General features: G+C 47.6%; 1 protein-coding gene across 6 annotated transcripts in view; it reads left to right on the forward strand.

Moving 5' to 3' along the window:
- The first annotated feature begins 2,636 nt into the window (after positions 1–2,636).
- Positions 2,637–17,100, forward strand: part of PARP8 (poly(ADP-ribose) polymerase family member 8) — a 409,395-nt gene continuing 394,931 nt past the window's right edge. For 4 of the 6 annotated variants that reach the window (XM_040339237.1, XM_040339230.1, XM_040339236.1 and 1 more), the window contains exons 1-2: positions 2,638–3,126; positions 3,983–4,037. In XM_040339237.1, coding sequence (XP_040195171.1) covers positions 3,036–3,126; positions 3,983–4,037 — 146 coding nt within the window. In that variant the 5' untranslated portion in view covers positions 2,638–3,035. Of the gene's footprint in view, positions 3,127–3,982; positions 4,038–17,100 lie in introns of all 6 variants that reach the window. The other 2 variants (XM_040339250.1, XM_040339246.1) reach the window with 1 other exon arrangement.

Consider the following 17,100-nt stretch of genomic DNA (forward strand, 5'->3'; position numbering starts at 1 on the left):
CAAGGAGGGTTGCCAGTCAGTAATGATCCCTCTCCTTGATAGTATGAATACAAGGATCCTTCCACAGGCTTTGCAGGATCAAGGAAGCCATGCAGCGTAGGTTTGCTGAGGCATTCGGTGCGGAGTCCTCTGGGTCACTGAGGAAGACATGATCCGCAGCCACCTCCTCTCAGCCACGTACAAGTCCATGGGTTTCTTGGGACTGTAATTGATCCCTTGAAGACTGCTGCTGATGCTGAGTGCTAGGCTCCACCAAGTCCTGGGGAAAAAAGTGTGGGAACTTCCACCCAAGATCCACTCCCCCACCAAAAAAAAAAAAAATGATACGCTCACATGCATAATTACTAAACCACATGTTTTTTTCGATCCACTGTACCTTAGTAATCCTTTATGTTCCTGGCCGCTTCCTGTATATGTATTCGTCGGGTAGTATAGTGCGGATATTCCATCACTTCCTCGATGCCGCAATGTCTCCTGGGAGCTTTTGTCATTGTTCCCAGGAGACATTGCGGAGGTCTGCCGCGAGTTATCGCGGGATTTAGAAAGAACTTTAAGCAAGTTGAACAATGACAAAAGCTCCCAGGAGACATTGCGGCAATGAGAAAGTGAGGGAATACCCGCACACTACCCGATGAATCCATATACAGAAAGCTGCCAGTAACATAAAGGATTACTATGGTTTGCCTGTCCCTGACAGTGACTCAAGCTGGGCATCGCCGCTTAGTGAAGGATTGGCTCGGCTGCTCTAGTCCTGCAAAGGGAACTGAGTTCCTGCTGTGAAAAAAGTGCAGGAACTCCGTTCCCACGCGTTCCTGCAGGACTTGAGCCCTGGGCTCCACCTCCATGCTGACACAATCCTCCTTCTCGTCCTCTTCCTGTGTGATAGGCGGGCAAGCAGGAACACTGTCTGGATAAAAGGGGACCTTGAGAGGTAAGGAAGTCCTCCTCTTCCTCCCTCTGTTCTGCCTCAAGTGACCTGTCCATTATTCCATGCAGCGTGTGCTCAAAAAGGTGGATAAGAGGGACAGTGTCACTGATGCATGCACTGTCACTGCTCACCATCCTCGTGGCCTCCTTAAATGGTGACAGGACAGTGCATGCATCCCTGATCATGGTCCACTGGCGTGGGGGAAAAAAACAAGCTCCCCTGACCCTGTCCTTGTGCCATATTGGCACAGATACTCATTGATGGCCCTCTGTTGCATGTGCAGTCGCTGCAGCATCGCCAACATAGAGTTTTCAGAAGCCGAAAAACGATGTGAAGCCCACACACGATCATTTTAAATGACGTACTAAAAAACATAGTTTTTTTTCATGCCGAAAAACGACCGCGTGTACGCGGCATAAGAGTTTCATTCACTGGAACTAAGGGGCCCAACCCCTGAAAAACAACCCACACCATAATCCTCCCTCCACAAAATGATTTGGACCAGTGCAGAAAGCAAGGTCCATAAAGACATGGATGAGGAACTTGACTGGCCTGCACAGAGTCCTGACCTCAACCCGGCAAACATCTTTGTGATGTACGAGATTGTCTGTGTGGAAGTCCATCGGTCAAAAATCCACGCATGCTCATAATCAAGTCGACGCATGCTCGGAAGCATTGAACTTCATTTTTTTCAGCACGTCGTAGTGTTTTACGTCACCGCGTTTTTGACTGATGGTGTGTAAGCAAGACTGATGAAAGTCAGCTTCATCGGATATCCGCCAAAAAAACCTATCGGACTAGATTCCATCAGATATCCGATCCTGTGTACGAGACTGAAAGGTCCTAAGTGGCCTTGCAATGTTGTTATTGATAGGTGATCAATAAATGTCCTGTCTGCATTTTTAGGATGGAGTGCTTTTACTATTGCATTTTTGGATTTACGTTATGGCGGCGCACCTATCCCTTCACCCTAGTGCCCGCTGTTGACACGGTCTATTTCTGTATGGGGTTTACTGAATGCTACGTTCACCCTAAGGACATAGCCCCCAACAGCATCCTGTGCCCATCATTGTATCAATAACCATGGGACATCTAGAACGTTGGGGGTTACGCGGGGTCATGCAAAAATAGAAGTATATGATGGTTGCCTCCCTGGTTTTCATCACTGCCTATAGCAATTAAGAAATCTGTGAAGCCGATGGAACCCGGTTTAGCGTGGCTCCTTCTGTATGTGCGAAGAAGCCCACAGCTGATCTGTGTGAGACCCTGCTGTGGATGAGTCAGGCAGCTCCATGTTCCCACACACATCTTGCCTGCGTGCCTGTGGGTGTGACTGTAGCAAGGGGCCGTGCCTGGATAATAACGTGTGTGTGTGTGCGTGCACCGTTCCTGGGAGCACCGGTATGCCAAATCGGCATTTTTTATTATTATTATTATTATACAGGATTTATATAGTGCCAACAGTTTGCGCAGCGCTTTACAAAACAAAGGGAGACGGTAGCGTTAAAGGACCAGGAGGGTCCTTACAAAGATTTAATTAGGTGCCCCTCAATATAAAGCATTTTCTATGGTAAGGGTGACAACCCATTAAAGTTCCAATGCCCCCCCCTTAGGTGGGTGTCTGGTGCCAGCTCTGGCTGTAACGTCCACTAGCTGCAGCTCTCCCCCTCCCTCCCTCGTCGGTGCTGCCTCTCTACTTCTCCTCCTGTGTCTGCTCTCCTCTCTCGCTCTGTCTCTCTCCTTCTCTCTCTCTCTTTCTCTCTCTCTCTCTTTCGCCCTCTTGCTGTGAGCTGCTGATGATTGTTATTATTCACTCCCTCTCTCTATTGCACTGCTACTGACAAGCGTTTGTCTGCGGGGGAGGTTTTCATCAACTCACAGGCTGTTGTCAGGAGAGGAAATTGCAATAAAGCGGCAGCAGCAGCAGCAGAAGAAGAAGAAGGAGCAGCAGCAGCAGCAGAATCATTAGCAGCCCAATCCTCATCCTCCAGCTACAGCAACCGTCTTGGCGAGACCCCCGAGAGCTGCCACACAGGCTTGTTATCTGTTTGTGTTATTCCGCTGTACTGGGGGGACGATAAAGCTGCTTTCCCAGGGAGTGTATTTCATGGGGATGTGTTCAAGGCAAGAGAGGATTCAGAAGGATATCGACATTGTCATCCAAAAGTGCAAGGCGGAAAAGGACTGCCTGTTTTCAGGTGAGTTATCGGGGGCGACAAGGCATCGCAATCCCCCCCCTTTCCTCCCTCTTCCTCCCTTCTCTCTGCTTGCCGTCAGGGCATGGGCTGACAATTACAAGGCTGATTTGGTCACATAACGCCTTATTTATCGTAGCGTCTTTCATTAGGACTGTGTATCGCTCCATGGCGACCAAATTCAAATAGGGCAAAGAGGTACGGCGCGAGCGACCAATCCGTAAGCAGCGCGGGTTTGTTTGCGCTCGCCGAGGAGCCGAAAGCTGCTTTCTGATGGGCTGCCGGGACTTGGATTGGAAAATCGGGGAGGATCGGAGTCGGTTGGGAAGTGGGGGAGCATCGGATGTGGGAAAATTTTGTGTAGTTGGTCAACGACAAAGGGGTCTTCTTACCAGTATTAATTAGTCCAAAATTTTACCAAATATACGCATATTATTATTAATACAATTTCTATAATTATTAGCATTTACCATACCGATAGAAGGAAGACCGGTTAATGGCAGATCATTCCACCGTCCTCCTCCCATTTATGAATCCTTTATTTTTTCTGTACAGGATCACATTTTCTTGTATCCATGGCATGTGTAAGAAAACAGAGCTTGCTTTTCCTCTGTGTATTGCCTTTACATGATACGTATAGGTCTATAGGACTATAGATGTGCTGTGTTGTTGCTTCCATTGACAGCTGAAATTCCTTTGGTTGCCATGGCACCAGTGCACTTGTTGGAATAGGGGTTTCCTGCAATGTAAGGTGCCTATAGCTCGCTTACCTCATCATTGGAGGAGGTGGGAGGGTTGCTGCTGACAACTGGGAATATCTTATCATTTCATATTGTCTTTTTTTTTTTTTTTTTTCTAGATTTCAAATACTCGGACTCCACTTTCACCTTTACCTTCCTAGGTGGCATCAAAAGGTACACAGTGCACATAATCTTTATTTTATCCAAAGAATGTCTTGGGCCCTGTGTTATGCATTGACTGTTGTTGCCATGGCACCACCTCTTCTCAGGTTGCTTGTGAAAGCTCAAACAAAAGCCATGCTAAGTCTCGTAATAGCTGGAGGTAAAGCAGAGATAGGGGGATGTATGAAGTCACATACTGGCTGCAAGTTGTGGCTTTGCCGTGTCTTAGAAAATCATTTTTACCAGTAAGTTTAAATGAAAGGACTGGTACATCTTAAACACTTAAGGACCGGACCAATATGCTGCTAAATGACCCAAGGGGTTTTTACAATTCGGCACTGCGTCGCTTTAACAGACAATTGCGCGGTCGTGCGACGTGGCTCCCAAACAAAATTGGCGTCCTTTTTTCCCCACAAATAGAGCTTTCTTTTGGTGGTATTTGATCACCTCTGCGGTTTTAATTTGTTGCGCTATAAACAAAAATAGAGCGACAATTTTGAAAAAAATTCAATATTTTTTACTTTTTGCTATAATAAATATCCCCCAAAAACATATATAAAAAAAAAATTTCCCCTCAGTTTAGGCCGATACGTATTCTTCTACCTATTTTTGGTAAAAAAAATCGCAATAAGCGTTTATCGATTGGTTTGCGCAAAATTTATAGCGTTTACAAAATAGGGGATAGTTTTATTTTTTTTATTTTTTTTTACTACTAATGGCGGCGATCAGTGATTTTTTTCGTGACTGCGACATTATGGTGGACACTTCGGACAATTTTGACACATTTTTGGGACCATTGTCATTTTCACAGCAAAAAATGCATTTAAATTGCATTGTTTATTGTGAAAATGACAGTTGCAGTTTGGGAGTTAACCACAGGGGGCGCTGTAGGAGTTAGGCTTCACCTAGTGTGTGTTTACAACTGTAGGGGGGTGTGGCTGTAGGTCTGACGTCATTGATCGAGTCTCCCTATAAAAGGGATCACACGATCGATGCACCCGCCACAGTGAAGCACGGGGAAGCCGTGTTTACATACGGCGCTCCCCGTTCTTCAGCTCCGGGAGCGATCGCGATCGCGAGTCCCCGCGGGAATCCGACTGCCGCATGTAGCGGGGGGGTCACGATCGGACCCCGACCCACGTCTAGGCAGGGACGTACAGGTACGCCAATGTGCCTGTACGTGCCATTCTGCCGACGTACATATACATGCGGCGGTCTGGAAGTGGTTAATGAAAGGACTGGTACATCTTAAAGCAGCCTTTCTTAACCTTTCTATCCCAGGGGAACAATTTTCACGTCTCGAGGAGCCCATGCTTACACCAATTCAGTGGAAGAAAGGCATCTTATTCCACATACACACACTCTGAATTTCCAACAACAAATATTCGATGGGAGCTTTTTGTCGTAAATTCCGACCGTGTAGGCTCTATCGGACATTTGCTGTTGGAATTTCCGAAAGCAAAAATTTGAGAGCTTGTTCTCAAATTTTCCGACAACAAAATCCGTTCTCGTAAATTCCGATCGTGTATAGAGAATTCCAACACAGAAAATTCCACGCATGCTCTGAATCAATTAAGAGACGGAAGCGCTCGGTCTGGTAAAACTAGCGTTCGTAATGGAGATTGCACATTCGTCATGCTGTTAGGCCTCGTACAGACGACCGGCTAGTCCACTAAAAACGGTCCGCAGGACCGTTTTCAGCAGACATGTCCGGCCGGAGATTTCTGTATGATGGTTGTACACACCATCATACAGAAATCCGCGCGTACACGATACGCGGGGACGAGGCCGTGCCGTCGCCGCGACGATGACGTTCAATGCTTCCACGCATGCGTCAAAATGATTCGACGCATGCGAGGGATGGCGGCCGCTCGGACATGTACGGTGAGTCTGTACAGACGACCGAACATGTCCGACGGACAGGATTCCAGCGGACATGTTTCTTAGCATGCTAAGAAACATTTGTCCGCTGCAAAACGGTCGGCTGGACAAATGTCCGCTGGAAACCTGTCCGCTCGGCCGTACACACGACCGAACATGTCTGCTGAAACTGGTCCGCGGACCAGTTTCAGCAGACATGTTCGGTCGTGTGTACAAGGCCTATCTGACTGAAAAGCACAAGGCTGAAAAGCGTGAATCGTCTCTCACAAACTTCTACTTACACGACTGGTATTGAACTTCCCCTTTATAGTGCCATCGTATGTCTTGTACATTACCGCGTTCTTGGCATTCGGAATTTCCGACAACATTTGTGCGACCGTGTGTATGCAAGACAAGTTTGAGCTAACATCCGTCGGAAAAAAATCCACGGCTTTGTTGTTGGAATTTTTCGGTCGTCTGTACGCGGCATAACATTGGTGGTAAAAATGCCCCCCTCTTTCAGCCATGGTCAGAATGCCCCTCTTGCAGATAGCTAAAAACGTTATTGGTGTAATGCAGCTGGCTCTGGAAAGTGGTGGTGGTCCTGGAACTTTACAGGCACCATCAAATGAGAGGTTAACTTAAGAAACCCCTAACAAACCCTGGATACATTGCAGGGTTTCGGGGGAACCTTACATTGGTGGTAAGAATGTCCCCCTTTTACAGCGATGGTCAGAATGCCCTCTTACAGACAGCTAAAAATATCACTGGTGCCATGCAACTGTCTCTGCTAAGTGGTGGTGGTCCTGGAACTATCTAAGCATCATTAAATGAGAGGTTAACTAGCCACAGTACAAGGAACCCCTTGCAAACTCTGGATAAACCGTAGGGTTCCAGGGATCTCTAGTTGAGGATGGCTGCCCTAAAATGTCAGATACACCTTAAAGCAACCTTTATTAACTGTTCTACCCTAAAAGAACCCTTGAAATCATTCTCATGTCTTGGGGAACCCATGCTTACACTAATTCATTGGGGATCAGTGGAAAAAAGACAACGTGCATTGGTGGTAATGCCCGCCTTACAGTGATGGTGAGAATTCCCCCTTATAGACAGATTAAAGACATCACTGGTGTCACACAGCTGGCTCTGGCAAATGACGTTGGCCAAGGAACTATGCAGACACTATGAAATAAGATGTCAACTAGCCACGACTCAATGAACCTCTAGCAAACTTTGGATGAACCCCTGGGCTCCAAGGAACCCTGGTTAAGAATGGCTGCCCTAAATGTATGTTACCCCTGAAGTTATTATTTTATGAATGTGTTTGGGTTTCTTTCTAGGTGTAGGTAACTGTAGCCTGTTTGGGTTTTATTGCTTCAATTTATCAGGAATAGCTGGTGATTCTGCCTGTCCATTGTCTTTGATGTGCCAATCTGACTATGCCAAGCACAAAAGCAGATCCACACTGGTGTGGTCAGTTTGCATCTCAGGTTCACTCTGTTGGAGTTACACGATATTGTGCCCATGCAGGCTCAGATCTACAGATCTAGGGTGGTGCTGGCTGGGCTGTGGCCCCACAGATTTTAGTTGTACCCCCTCCCCCCAGATCTCAAAAAGTGCATCCACTGATCCATGAGGCACTCTGATGTGTGCAATTGATGTAACAAATGCTTTGATGTAGACAATTGATGTAACGGGCACTCGGATTGGGGCAGATGATGTAATGGGGACTCTGATTTGGACACTTGGTTCAAGGGGGACTCTGACTGGGGCACTCAATGTCAGTTTGCATCTCAGGGCCAGTCTGTTGGAGTTACAGGATACTGTGCCATTCAGACCCATATCTAGGGGGGTGCTGGGGTGGACAGTGGCCTCACAGATTTTAGTTGTGCCACCCAAGGTCGCTAAGAGTGCACCCACTGAACCAATTAATGTAACAGTGACTCTGATTGCCAAGCACAAAAGCAGATCCACACTGGTGTGGTCAGTTTGCATCTCAGGTTCACTCTGTTGGAGTTACACGATATTGTGCCCATGCAGGCTCAGATCTACAGATCTAGGGTGGTGCTGGCTGGGCTGTGGCCCCACAGATTTTAGTTGTACCCCCTCCCCCCGATCTCAAAAAGTGCATCCACTGATCCATGAGGCACTCTGATGTGTGCAATTGATGTAACAAATGCTTTGATGTAGACAATTGATGTAACGGGCACTCGGATTGGGGCAGATGATGTAATGGGGACTCTGATTTGGACACTTGGTTCAAGGGGGACTGGGGCACTCAATGTTAGTTTGCATCTCAGGGCCAGTCTGTTGGAGTTACAAGATACTGTGCCATTCAGGCCCATATCTAGGGGGGTGTTGGGGTGGACTGTGGCCTCATAGATTTTAGTTGTGCCACCCCAGGTCGCTAAGAGTGCATCCACTGAACCAATTAATGTAACAGTGACTCTGATTGCGACAGTTGCTGTAAGGAGCACTCTGATGGGGAAAATTGATGTAAGGTTGGGCATTCTAATGGAGACACCTGTTGTAATGGGGGAGCTCTGATGGGGACACCCGATGCAAGGGGGCACTCTAATGGGGACACTAGATGTAAAGAAGGACTCTGATGAGAACCCCTGATGTAAGGGGGAGACTTTGATAGGGGCATTTGATGTACAGAGGCAAAGGTTCTGTTTAATCATCCTAATCCAGCATTTCTAAACCTTTTCAGCACAGAGGAACCCTTGAAATAACTTTCCGTTCTCAGGGAACCCCTGCTAAAAATGACTATATCTACAACTCATGATACATTAGCATGATGGTCTGTTGGAAGAATGCTCCTTACACTTGTGGTCATTGGAAAGAATTACCCCTTTACAGATAGCTAAAAGAGCAATAGTGTCAGTGGGAACTTTTCCTGAGAGGCAGAAATCTCTCATTATTCAAGGAATCCCATGAACCTCTGGAGGAACCCTAGTTGAGAAACCCTGTCCTGAGCTAATGACAGCTCAATACATAATACATACTAGTGTTCCCTGTTTACCCTTTCATCATCTCTGCACTACCTGTCTTACATTATTTCCAGGTAGTGACTTTTGGCACAGATGTGTTCTGAGTAAATGGGGAACACTGGTTCCGTGCATGCATCTCTGTCACACTGTTGACATTATGCCCTCTGACTTTTTATAATGCACCCCCAAATCAGAGTCTAGATCTGGCCTGTGCCCATGCATGGTGTGCCTGTATCTCCGGGTTCATTTCAACCGTTACGTCCCCCGCCCAGGCCGGCTGTTTTGATTGACATCAGATCCCAGCAGGAGCCTCCCTGCCAAACTACATCCTGGAGTGCTATGTACACAGACACATATGCACCTCCTTCTAGGTGTATATCCCTGTAGCTGCTCAAATTTGAATTCTTCCCTTTATTTAGCTGGTGATTTGGCTTGCCCATCTTTGCTGTTTCAGTCTGACCATGGCAAGCACAGAAGCAGATCCACACTGCCCTGGTCAGTTTGCGTTTCAGTCCCTCTCTGTGAAGTTACAGGACGCACAGTATACCAGTATCTCCTTGGTCAGTTCAGCCTCCATGCTGCTGTTTTCATTTACGTTGTCACCGGTATGAGTCTTGCTGTCAAACTGCATTCTGGAGCTCAGCATGCATTCTGGAGCTCAGTATACACAGACGGGGCACCTACTTCAACATCTGTGTGTGGCACCAAATAGTTTCCACCCACAGTCTAAACTTACATGCTGCCCACTTTACAAAAAAACAAAAAACGCTGTGCGGTCACTTGACCACAGAATAAAATTTCAGAAAAAGTAAAAAAAAAAAAATATTATTGGGAAAAGTACATTTAAATATAGTAACCAAATAATGTTTGCTGTTGTGTGTTGTCTGCAGTGCATTGACGTATACGTTAAACACAAGTTGGTTTATGTAAATAACTCCTCTGAGCTCTACTGTTAGATGTGATGTTAAGGATCTGTGCGTTATTAGCAGCAGTTTGCAGTCCCCCTATGGGATCACTAGATGGAAAGTCGTTTGGAAATAACAAAGTATCTCTCCCTACATTACCAACATTATGTCAAAATGTTAAAAGCTAAGCTCCAGGCAAACTACTGAATTCTCGCTATAAATACACATCTGTGAACAGTCTTTTCTGCCAAAGGATTTGCAATACATCCCAGCTACTTCAGTGATTCATACACCTCTGCTAGACAGTGCAGCCAGGAGGGTGTTGGGGTTAAAGCAGGTGTCCGCTGAAAAAAAAATATTAAAAGCCAGCAGCTACAAATACTGCAGCTGCTGGGGGCCACAAACAATATATATCCAAATCCCCAGGGGGGCCATATTAAATCAACAGAGGGGCCGCATTTGGCCCGCGGGCCAGACTTTGGACATGCCTGGCGTAGATCCATCAAGTCTCTTAGGCCTCGTACACACGACGGGACCGTTTTCATCGGACATGTCCGCTGGCGGATTTTGGTCTGATGGCTGTACACACCATCAGACCAAATTTCCCGCGGACAGCGAACGCGGTGATGTGGCCGCGCCGTCGCCGCGACGATGACGCGACGACCGAACATGTCCGACGGACAGGCTTCCAGCAGACATGTTTCTTACATGCTAAGAAACATTTGTCCGCTGGAAACCTGTCCGATCCGCCGGAAAATTGTCCGGTCGGCCGTACAGACTACCAAACATGTCCGCGGAAACTGGTCCGCGGACCAGTTTCAGCAGACATGTTCGGTCGTGTGTACGAGGCCTTAGACAGGAACTGTAAGGCCCTGTACACACGAGCGGATATCCGATGAAAACGGTCCGCCGGACCGTTTCACTCGGACATTTCTGCTCCGGATTTTGATCTGATGGCTGTACACACCATCAGATCAAAATCCCTGCAGAAAACATACGCGGTGACGTGGCCGCGCCGTCGCCGCGACGATGATGCGGCGACATGCGCGACCCTGGAAGGTAAGTACTTCCACGCATGCGTCGAATCACTTCGACGCATGCGAGGGATGGGGATCGGTTGGACTTATCCGGTGAGTCTGTACAGACGACCGGATAAGTCCGACGGGCAGGTTTCCAGCAGATAGATTTCTTAGCATGCTAAGAAATTTTTATCCGCTTGAAAACGGTCGGATGGACAAATGTCCGCCGAAAAATGTCCGCTAGGCCGTACACACGACCGGATTTGTCTGCTGGAACTGATCCGCGGATAAATCCCAGCGGACAGATCCGCTCGTGTGTACTGGGCCTTAAATGGAACTGGTGATATAGAAGTGATTATAATTTACATAAGTCACTCATCTTTTCTTCTCTTACTTTCTAGGATACTTTGGTGTGTCCATATGCTAAAAATGTTTACTGTAAAGGAGGCACTGGACATATGGGGCCAGATTCAGAAAGAGATACGACGGCGTATCGCTCAGGTATCTGAATCCGGCCCATGGGGTTTAATTTATTAAAGGAAAATAAACTGTTTTGCAAGGGAGGTGAAGTCCTGCTGACTTCCATCCAATTATGTCATGTAGTGTTGTTTTTTTCCCCTTACATGTGATTGGTTATTCTTTGCAAAGAAACATTTCCCAACAATCTTTAAGCTCTGGGGAAACTTCCAATGCAAAGTGCAATTTCTCTTGCAAAATGAACACCATATTGGCCTTTAGTAAATTAGTAAATCCACCTCGTGTCTTCTGCCAAAGGGGATTGTTGGATTAACATTCAAGCATAGCCAATCGGTCAGTGACTTGGCATAAACAGTAAACACGTTTGTTTGGAAACGACATGACCAATAATAACAGTTGCTTACATTAATAAAAAAGGCCGATGTCTGTCAAAAAGATATGGGCTTTACTTAAAGGGTAAGTTCACCTTTACAGAAACTCTGTAAGTTAAACTTACACTGGTCCCCCTCCATGTCCCCTCCAGTCTTGCTGTACTGGGGTCCCACGATCCCCCACTGTCAGACACTGGGATGTCACTTTACCACTTTGAGGATTTAAAATCCTCCTGGTTTTTTTCCTCTCCTCCAGCGCTCATGTGACGGTGCTGACCAATTAGAATGCCTCCTATCCATACATGCTGAGAGGTACAAATAGGAGATTAGGCTAGGGGGATTTAACATCCCAGGACCGGTAAAGAGACAACCCGGTGTCTGACAGCGGGTGATCGCGGGACTACGGTACAGCAGGACTGGGGGTGGGGGATGAGGAGGGGGTCTAGTGTAAGCTCACCTTACAGATTTTCTGTAAAGGTGAACTAACACTTTAACCACCTAAGCCCCGGGCCTGTTTTTCAGACTCTGTGTTTACACATTAAAAAAAAAATTTTTTGCTAGAAATTTTGTTGGAACCCCCAAACACTTGCACGGCGCTTTGTGAATGGGCGGCTGCCTCCTGGGATACACACAGTTCCCAAAAGGCAGCGCGCCCCATTCACCAGAAGACACTACGACGGAGGACGAAGAAGAGGACGGCGGTGGAGGAAGAGGCAGAAGAGCTACTTCCGCATAGCAACAGGTAAGTATAAATTCATTTATTTTTTAAAAAAAATTCAGATTTTTGGTAAAAAAAAAAACAGGGTGGAACTCCACTTTAAATATGAGATCTGGGGTCAAAAAGACCTTGCCCTCACTCGCATCCATGCCCAGCACGAGGAAGGACACGATCGCCTCTGTCGCTGCCGACGGCTACGGTATGCCGCGGAGGACGCAGGAGAGCGGCGGGAGGGGGGCCCTCTCCCGCTGCCGATAACTGTGATCTTGCGGCGAATCCGCTGCAGAGACCACCATCACGTTTACAGGACCGCCGCTTGAAGAGATGGATATCTCGGTTGTGGCAGCAGCTGCTGCCGTTACCAAGATATCCTTCTTCAAAGTCAGGACGTATATAGTCGTGTGGCGGTCCTTAAAGCGGGGGTTCACCCAAAAAGAATTTTTTAACATGACATTCAGCCGAGTTGTCAGAATGACAATCGGCTGTTTTTTTTTTTTTTCAGTGCAGCACATACCGTATTTTCACCGCCGCTTCCGGGTATGTAATCTGCGGGACTGGGCGTTCCTAAGTGATTGACATCCTTCCGACTGGCGCATACAGCGCGTCACTAGTTGCCGAAAGAATCCGGACTGCGAGTCGGCTCTATACGGTGCCTGCGCACCGACGTTCGGCTTCTTTTGGCAACTAGTGACGCGCTGTATGTGCCGGTCGGAAGGATGTCAATCACCTAGTCCCGCAGATTACATACCCAGAAGCGGCTGGAAAAAATACGGTTTGTGCTGCACTGAAAAAAAAAAAAAAGAGCCGGCTGAATGTCATGTTAAAAAAAAAATTTTTGGGTGAACCCCCGCTTTAAGTGGTTAAAGTGGTTGTAAACCCTTTAATATACCCAGTGAAGTGACTGGCCTCAGGTGGTACTCAGAGATTAAACAAACCCTCCTGCATATGGTACCTGTGTAACTTTCGACATCTGATTCAGACATTCCAAACAAAAATTTCCAAAGGGACAAACTGTAAAATTTTTGTTTAATTCCTACTGTTTTTGATTGAGAAAATTTGGAAACGAAGGACCGCACATAATCAGAAACAATAAACAACAAATCAAGCAAAAAAAAAAAAACACCTTTGTCATTTGAGAATTTTGTACAATTAGTAACGCCCTTAGTTTTCTTTGATGTTGCATCGTTGAACATTGATGAAAACTGGACGATCGTTTGCTCGGTTTTCTTATAGTGTGTACCCATCTTTACTCGGAATAAATGCCCCTCAAATGCTGTAGGTGCTGTTAGCGAGTATTGTGATAGACTTCTATAGAGGCGTTGGAAATGGTTTGAAGCACCAAGAAAGTGACATGGGGTATACATTTTGTGGCAAAGCGATACACCGTCGTATCTCTGACTTAGGCCGGTCGTATCTATGCGACTGATTCATAGAATCAGTTACGCATAGATATGCCTAAGATCCGACAGGTGTAACTGTGTTACACCGTCGGATCTTAACTGCAATTTAAAAATGGCTGCGGGGGGGGTTCTCGCTGATTTACACTGAGAAATATGTAAATCAGCGAGATACGCCAATTCACGAATGTACGCGGGTCCGACGCAGTGTTGTTATGACGTTTACGTAGCGGTTTTCCCGGCATATACTTACCCCTGCTTCTATGAGGCGCAGCCAATGTTAAGTATACAGTAGGTGTTTGTGATATTGTGTTTTTAGCACGACAGCATCACGCTGATTCTCGGCGACATGGTGCCGAGATCTCGCACTCACTGGAATAGTGACAGCACATCCCAGCAAGCGCGTCATAGAAGCGACGGGATTCCCGCCAATTCTACACGTGTGCGGCGTTTGTTATGAATCCTGAGGGGGAAGTCCCCGCCGGATTTTAACTAAAAATCCGGCATGGGTTCCCCCCCCGGCGGTGGAAGAGAACCAGACGGCGGCCCCCACCCACCTGAAGACGTCAAAGAAGAAGCCCCCCCTGGTAAACAGAGCTAATAAAGAAGACAGGGGGAGCCTCCGGAGCAGAAAAATAAATTATTTTAAAAACCCTTGTGTGGTGTGTTTATTAACTTTGACATTTTTCCTACAGGTGAATGGTTAGGGGTACGATGTACCCCATATCCATTCACTTAGGGTGGGGGGCCGGTATCTGGGGGCCCCCTTATTAAAGGGGGCTCCCAGATTCCGATAAGCCTCCCGCCCGCATACCCCGACAACCAATGGCCAGGGTTGTCGGGAAGGGGCCCTGTCCTCATCAACATGGGGACAGGGTGCTCTGAGGTGGGGGGGCCGCAGTGCGCCCCCCTGCCCCAGAGCACCCAACCCCCCCATGTTGAGGGCATGCAGCCTGGTACGGCTCAGGAGGGGGGGGGGCGCTCTCTCGTCCCCACTCCCTTCCTGGCCGGCCGGGTAGCGTGCTTTGGATACGGGTCTGGTATGGATTGTAGGGGGACCCCCTACGCCGTTTTTTTCGGCGTAGGGGGGCTCTCCTTACAACCCATAACAGACGTAAGGGTCCGGTATGCTCCTGAGGGGGGAACCCATGCCGGATTTTTAGTTAAAATCCGGCGGGGACTTCCCCCTCAGGATTCATAACAAACGCTGCACACGTGTAGAATTGGCGGGAATCCAAGTCGGATCTCCCGTCGCTTCTATGACGGCTCTGTCTCCATCGCGGCAAGCCAGCTCGGCGCTGGCTCCCGCGATGGGGCTCGTAGGTGGTCAATCTCGCCGAGAAAGGGAACGAGATTGACACAATATCGCGTTCACCTACTGTAGCCGTCGTTCCCACGTTGAATTTTTTTTTCACGTCGTTTGTGTACGCCGATTCTCAAACGCGCTGGACGCGAGTTACGCTCATGCCGAAACCAATGACGTCGTAGCGATGTCATTGGGAGCAATGCACGCCGGGAAAATTTGCGGACGGCAATGCGCATTTAAATCGGCGCGGGGACGCGCCTGATTTAAATGCTACACTCCCCCTAGCCGCGGAATTTGAATTCCGCCGGGGGATTTACGATCCGCCGCTGCAAGTTTGGAGGTAAGTGTTTTGTGAATTACCAACTTGCCTCTCAAACTTGCGGCGGCGGATCTTAAATCACATAGATCACGCGGATCTAAAGATCCGCTGATCTATGTGAATCTAGCCCATTGTATATACTCAAATTAATATGAAAATCAAAAAACAAAACACAGCTGCTGTAACACTCACAGTGATTCACTACACCAATTGAAAATGTTTTTCCCTATAGTGCAGTGCTGTATGACATAAAAAAAAAAACTTTTTCTTAAAAAAAAATTGTAAACCACTTTTATATATATATTCTGAATGAATGATTGATATCCCAGTGAAACCAGTCCATATGTATATAGCATCTATTATTGGAAAAGAGAGTTCATCCGTCTGACTGAGATCAATACTTGTGTATACTTTCACCAGCCAAATTGCCTGCTCACCTCACAGATGAGTAAAAAACTCATAAGATGTGAAAGTAGGGGTAATAGGTAGGAAGGAACATAATTTAGCTAAGCATTTCAGAGAGGTCCACAATAGAAACCCAGAAGGTTTAAAATTCTGGGGAGCAGGGGCGGACTAAAAAATCATGGGGCCCCTGGGCAATAGGAGATTATGGAGCCCCCGGGCAATAGGAGTTAATGGAGCCCCCGGGCAATAGGAGTTTATGGGGCCCCCGGGCAATAGGAGATTATGGAGCCCCCGGGCAATAGGAGATTATGGAGCCCCCGGGCAATAGGAGTTTATGGGGCCCCCGGGCAATAGGAGATTATGGGGCCCCCAGGCCACACAGTATACACACACATACAGTATACATACACAGTATACACACAGACACCCAGTATACATACACACAGAATACACATACACACACTGATAGCACCAGCTATAATCTTGGGATTTAAAAAAAACACAGGGGTAGATTCAGGTACCTTTGCGCATTTTTTACGGAGGCGCAGGGCAACGTTTTTGCCCTGCGCCCCCGCAAATTTTCTGCGCTACCCGCGATTCACGGAGCAGTAGCTCCGTAAATTGCGTGGGCGCTTCGGCAAAATGCCCGGCGTAAGCGCGCGCAATTTAAATGATCCCGTGAATCATTTAAATTAGGCGCGTTCCCGCGCCGATCGTAGAGCGCATGCTCCGTCGGGAAACTTTCCCAATGGGCATTGCGGCAAATGACGTCGCAAGGACGTCATTTGCTTCAAAGTGAACGTGAATGGCGTCCAGCGCCATTCACGATTCACTTACGCAAACTACGTAAAGTTCAAATTTCGCGACGTGGGAACGACGGGGCAGCCTTACGTGAAAATCGCCGTACGCAAACGACGTAAACTGCGTACGCAGGGCTCGCGTAACGTTGTGAATCGGCGTTAGTATGCAATTTGCATACTATACGCTGAGCACAACGGGAACGCCACCTAGCGGCCATCGCAAGAATGCAGCCTAAGATATGCGGGCATAAGAGCCTTATGCCACGCATATCTTAGGCTGCAGTCGGCGTAACGAGGTTCCTGAATCAGGAGCATTCGTTACGCCGGCGCAAGTAAGCAATTGCGCTGCGTAACTATGGTTACGCAGGCGCAATTGCTCTCTGAATCCGGGCCACAGATTTTTACATACTGTCCCTGGTTTTACTGAGGCTGGCAACCCTGATTGTTGCCCCCTAGTGGCATGGGGCCCTCGGGCAGTGCCCGAATGGTCAGTCCACCCCTGCTG

Source organism: Rana temporaria, chromosome 1, assembly GCF_905171775.1.
Source record: "Rana temporaria chromosome 1, aRanTem1.1, whole genome shotgun sequence".
Classification (NCBI taxonomy): domain Eukaryota; kingdom Metazoa; phylum Chordata; class Amphibia; order Anura; family Ranidae; genus Rana; species Rana temporaria.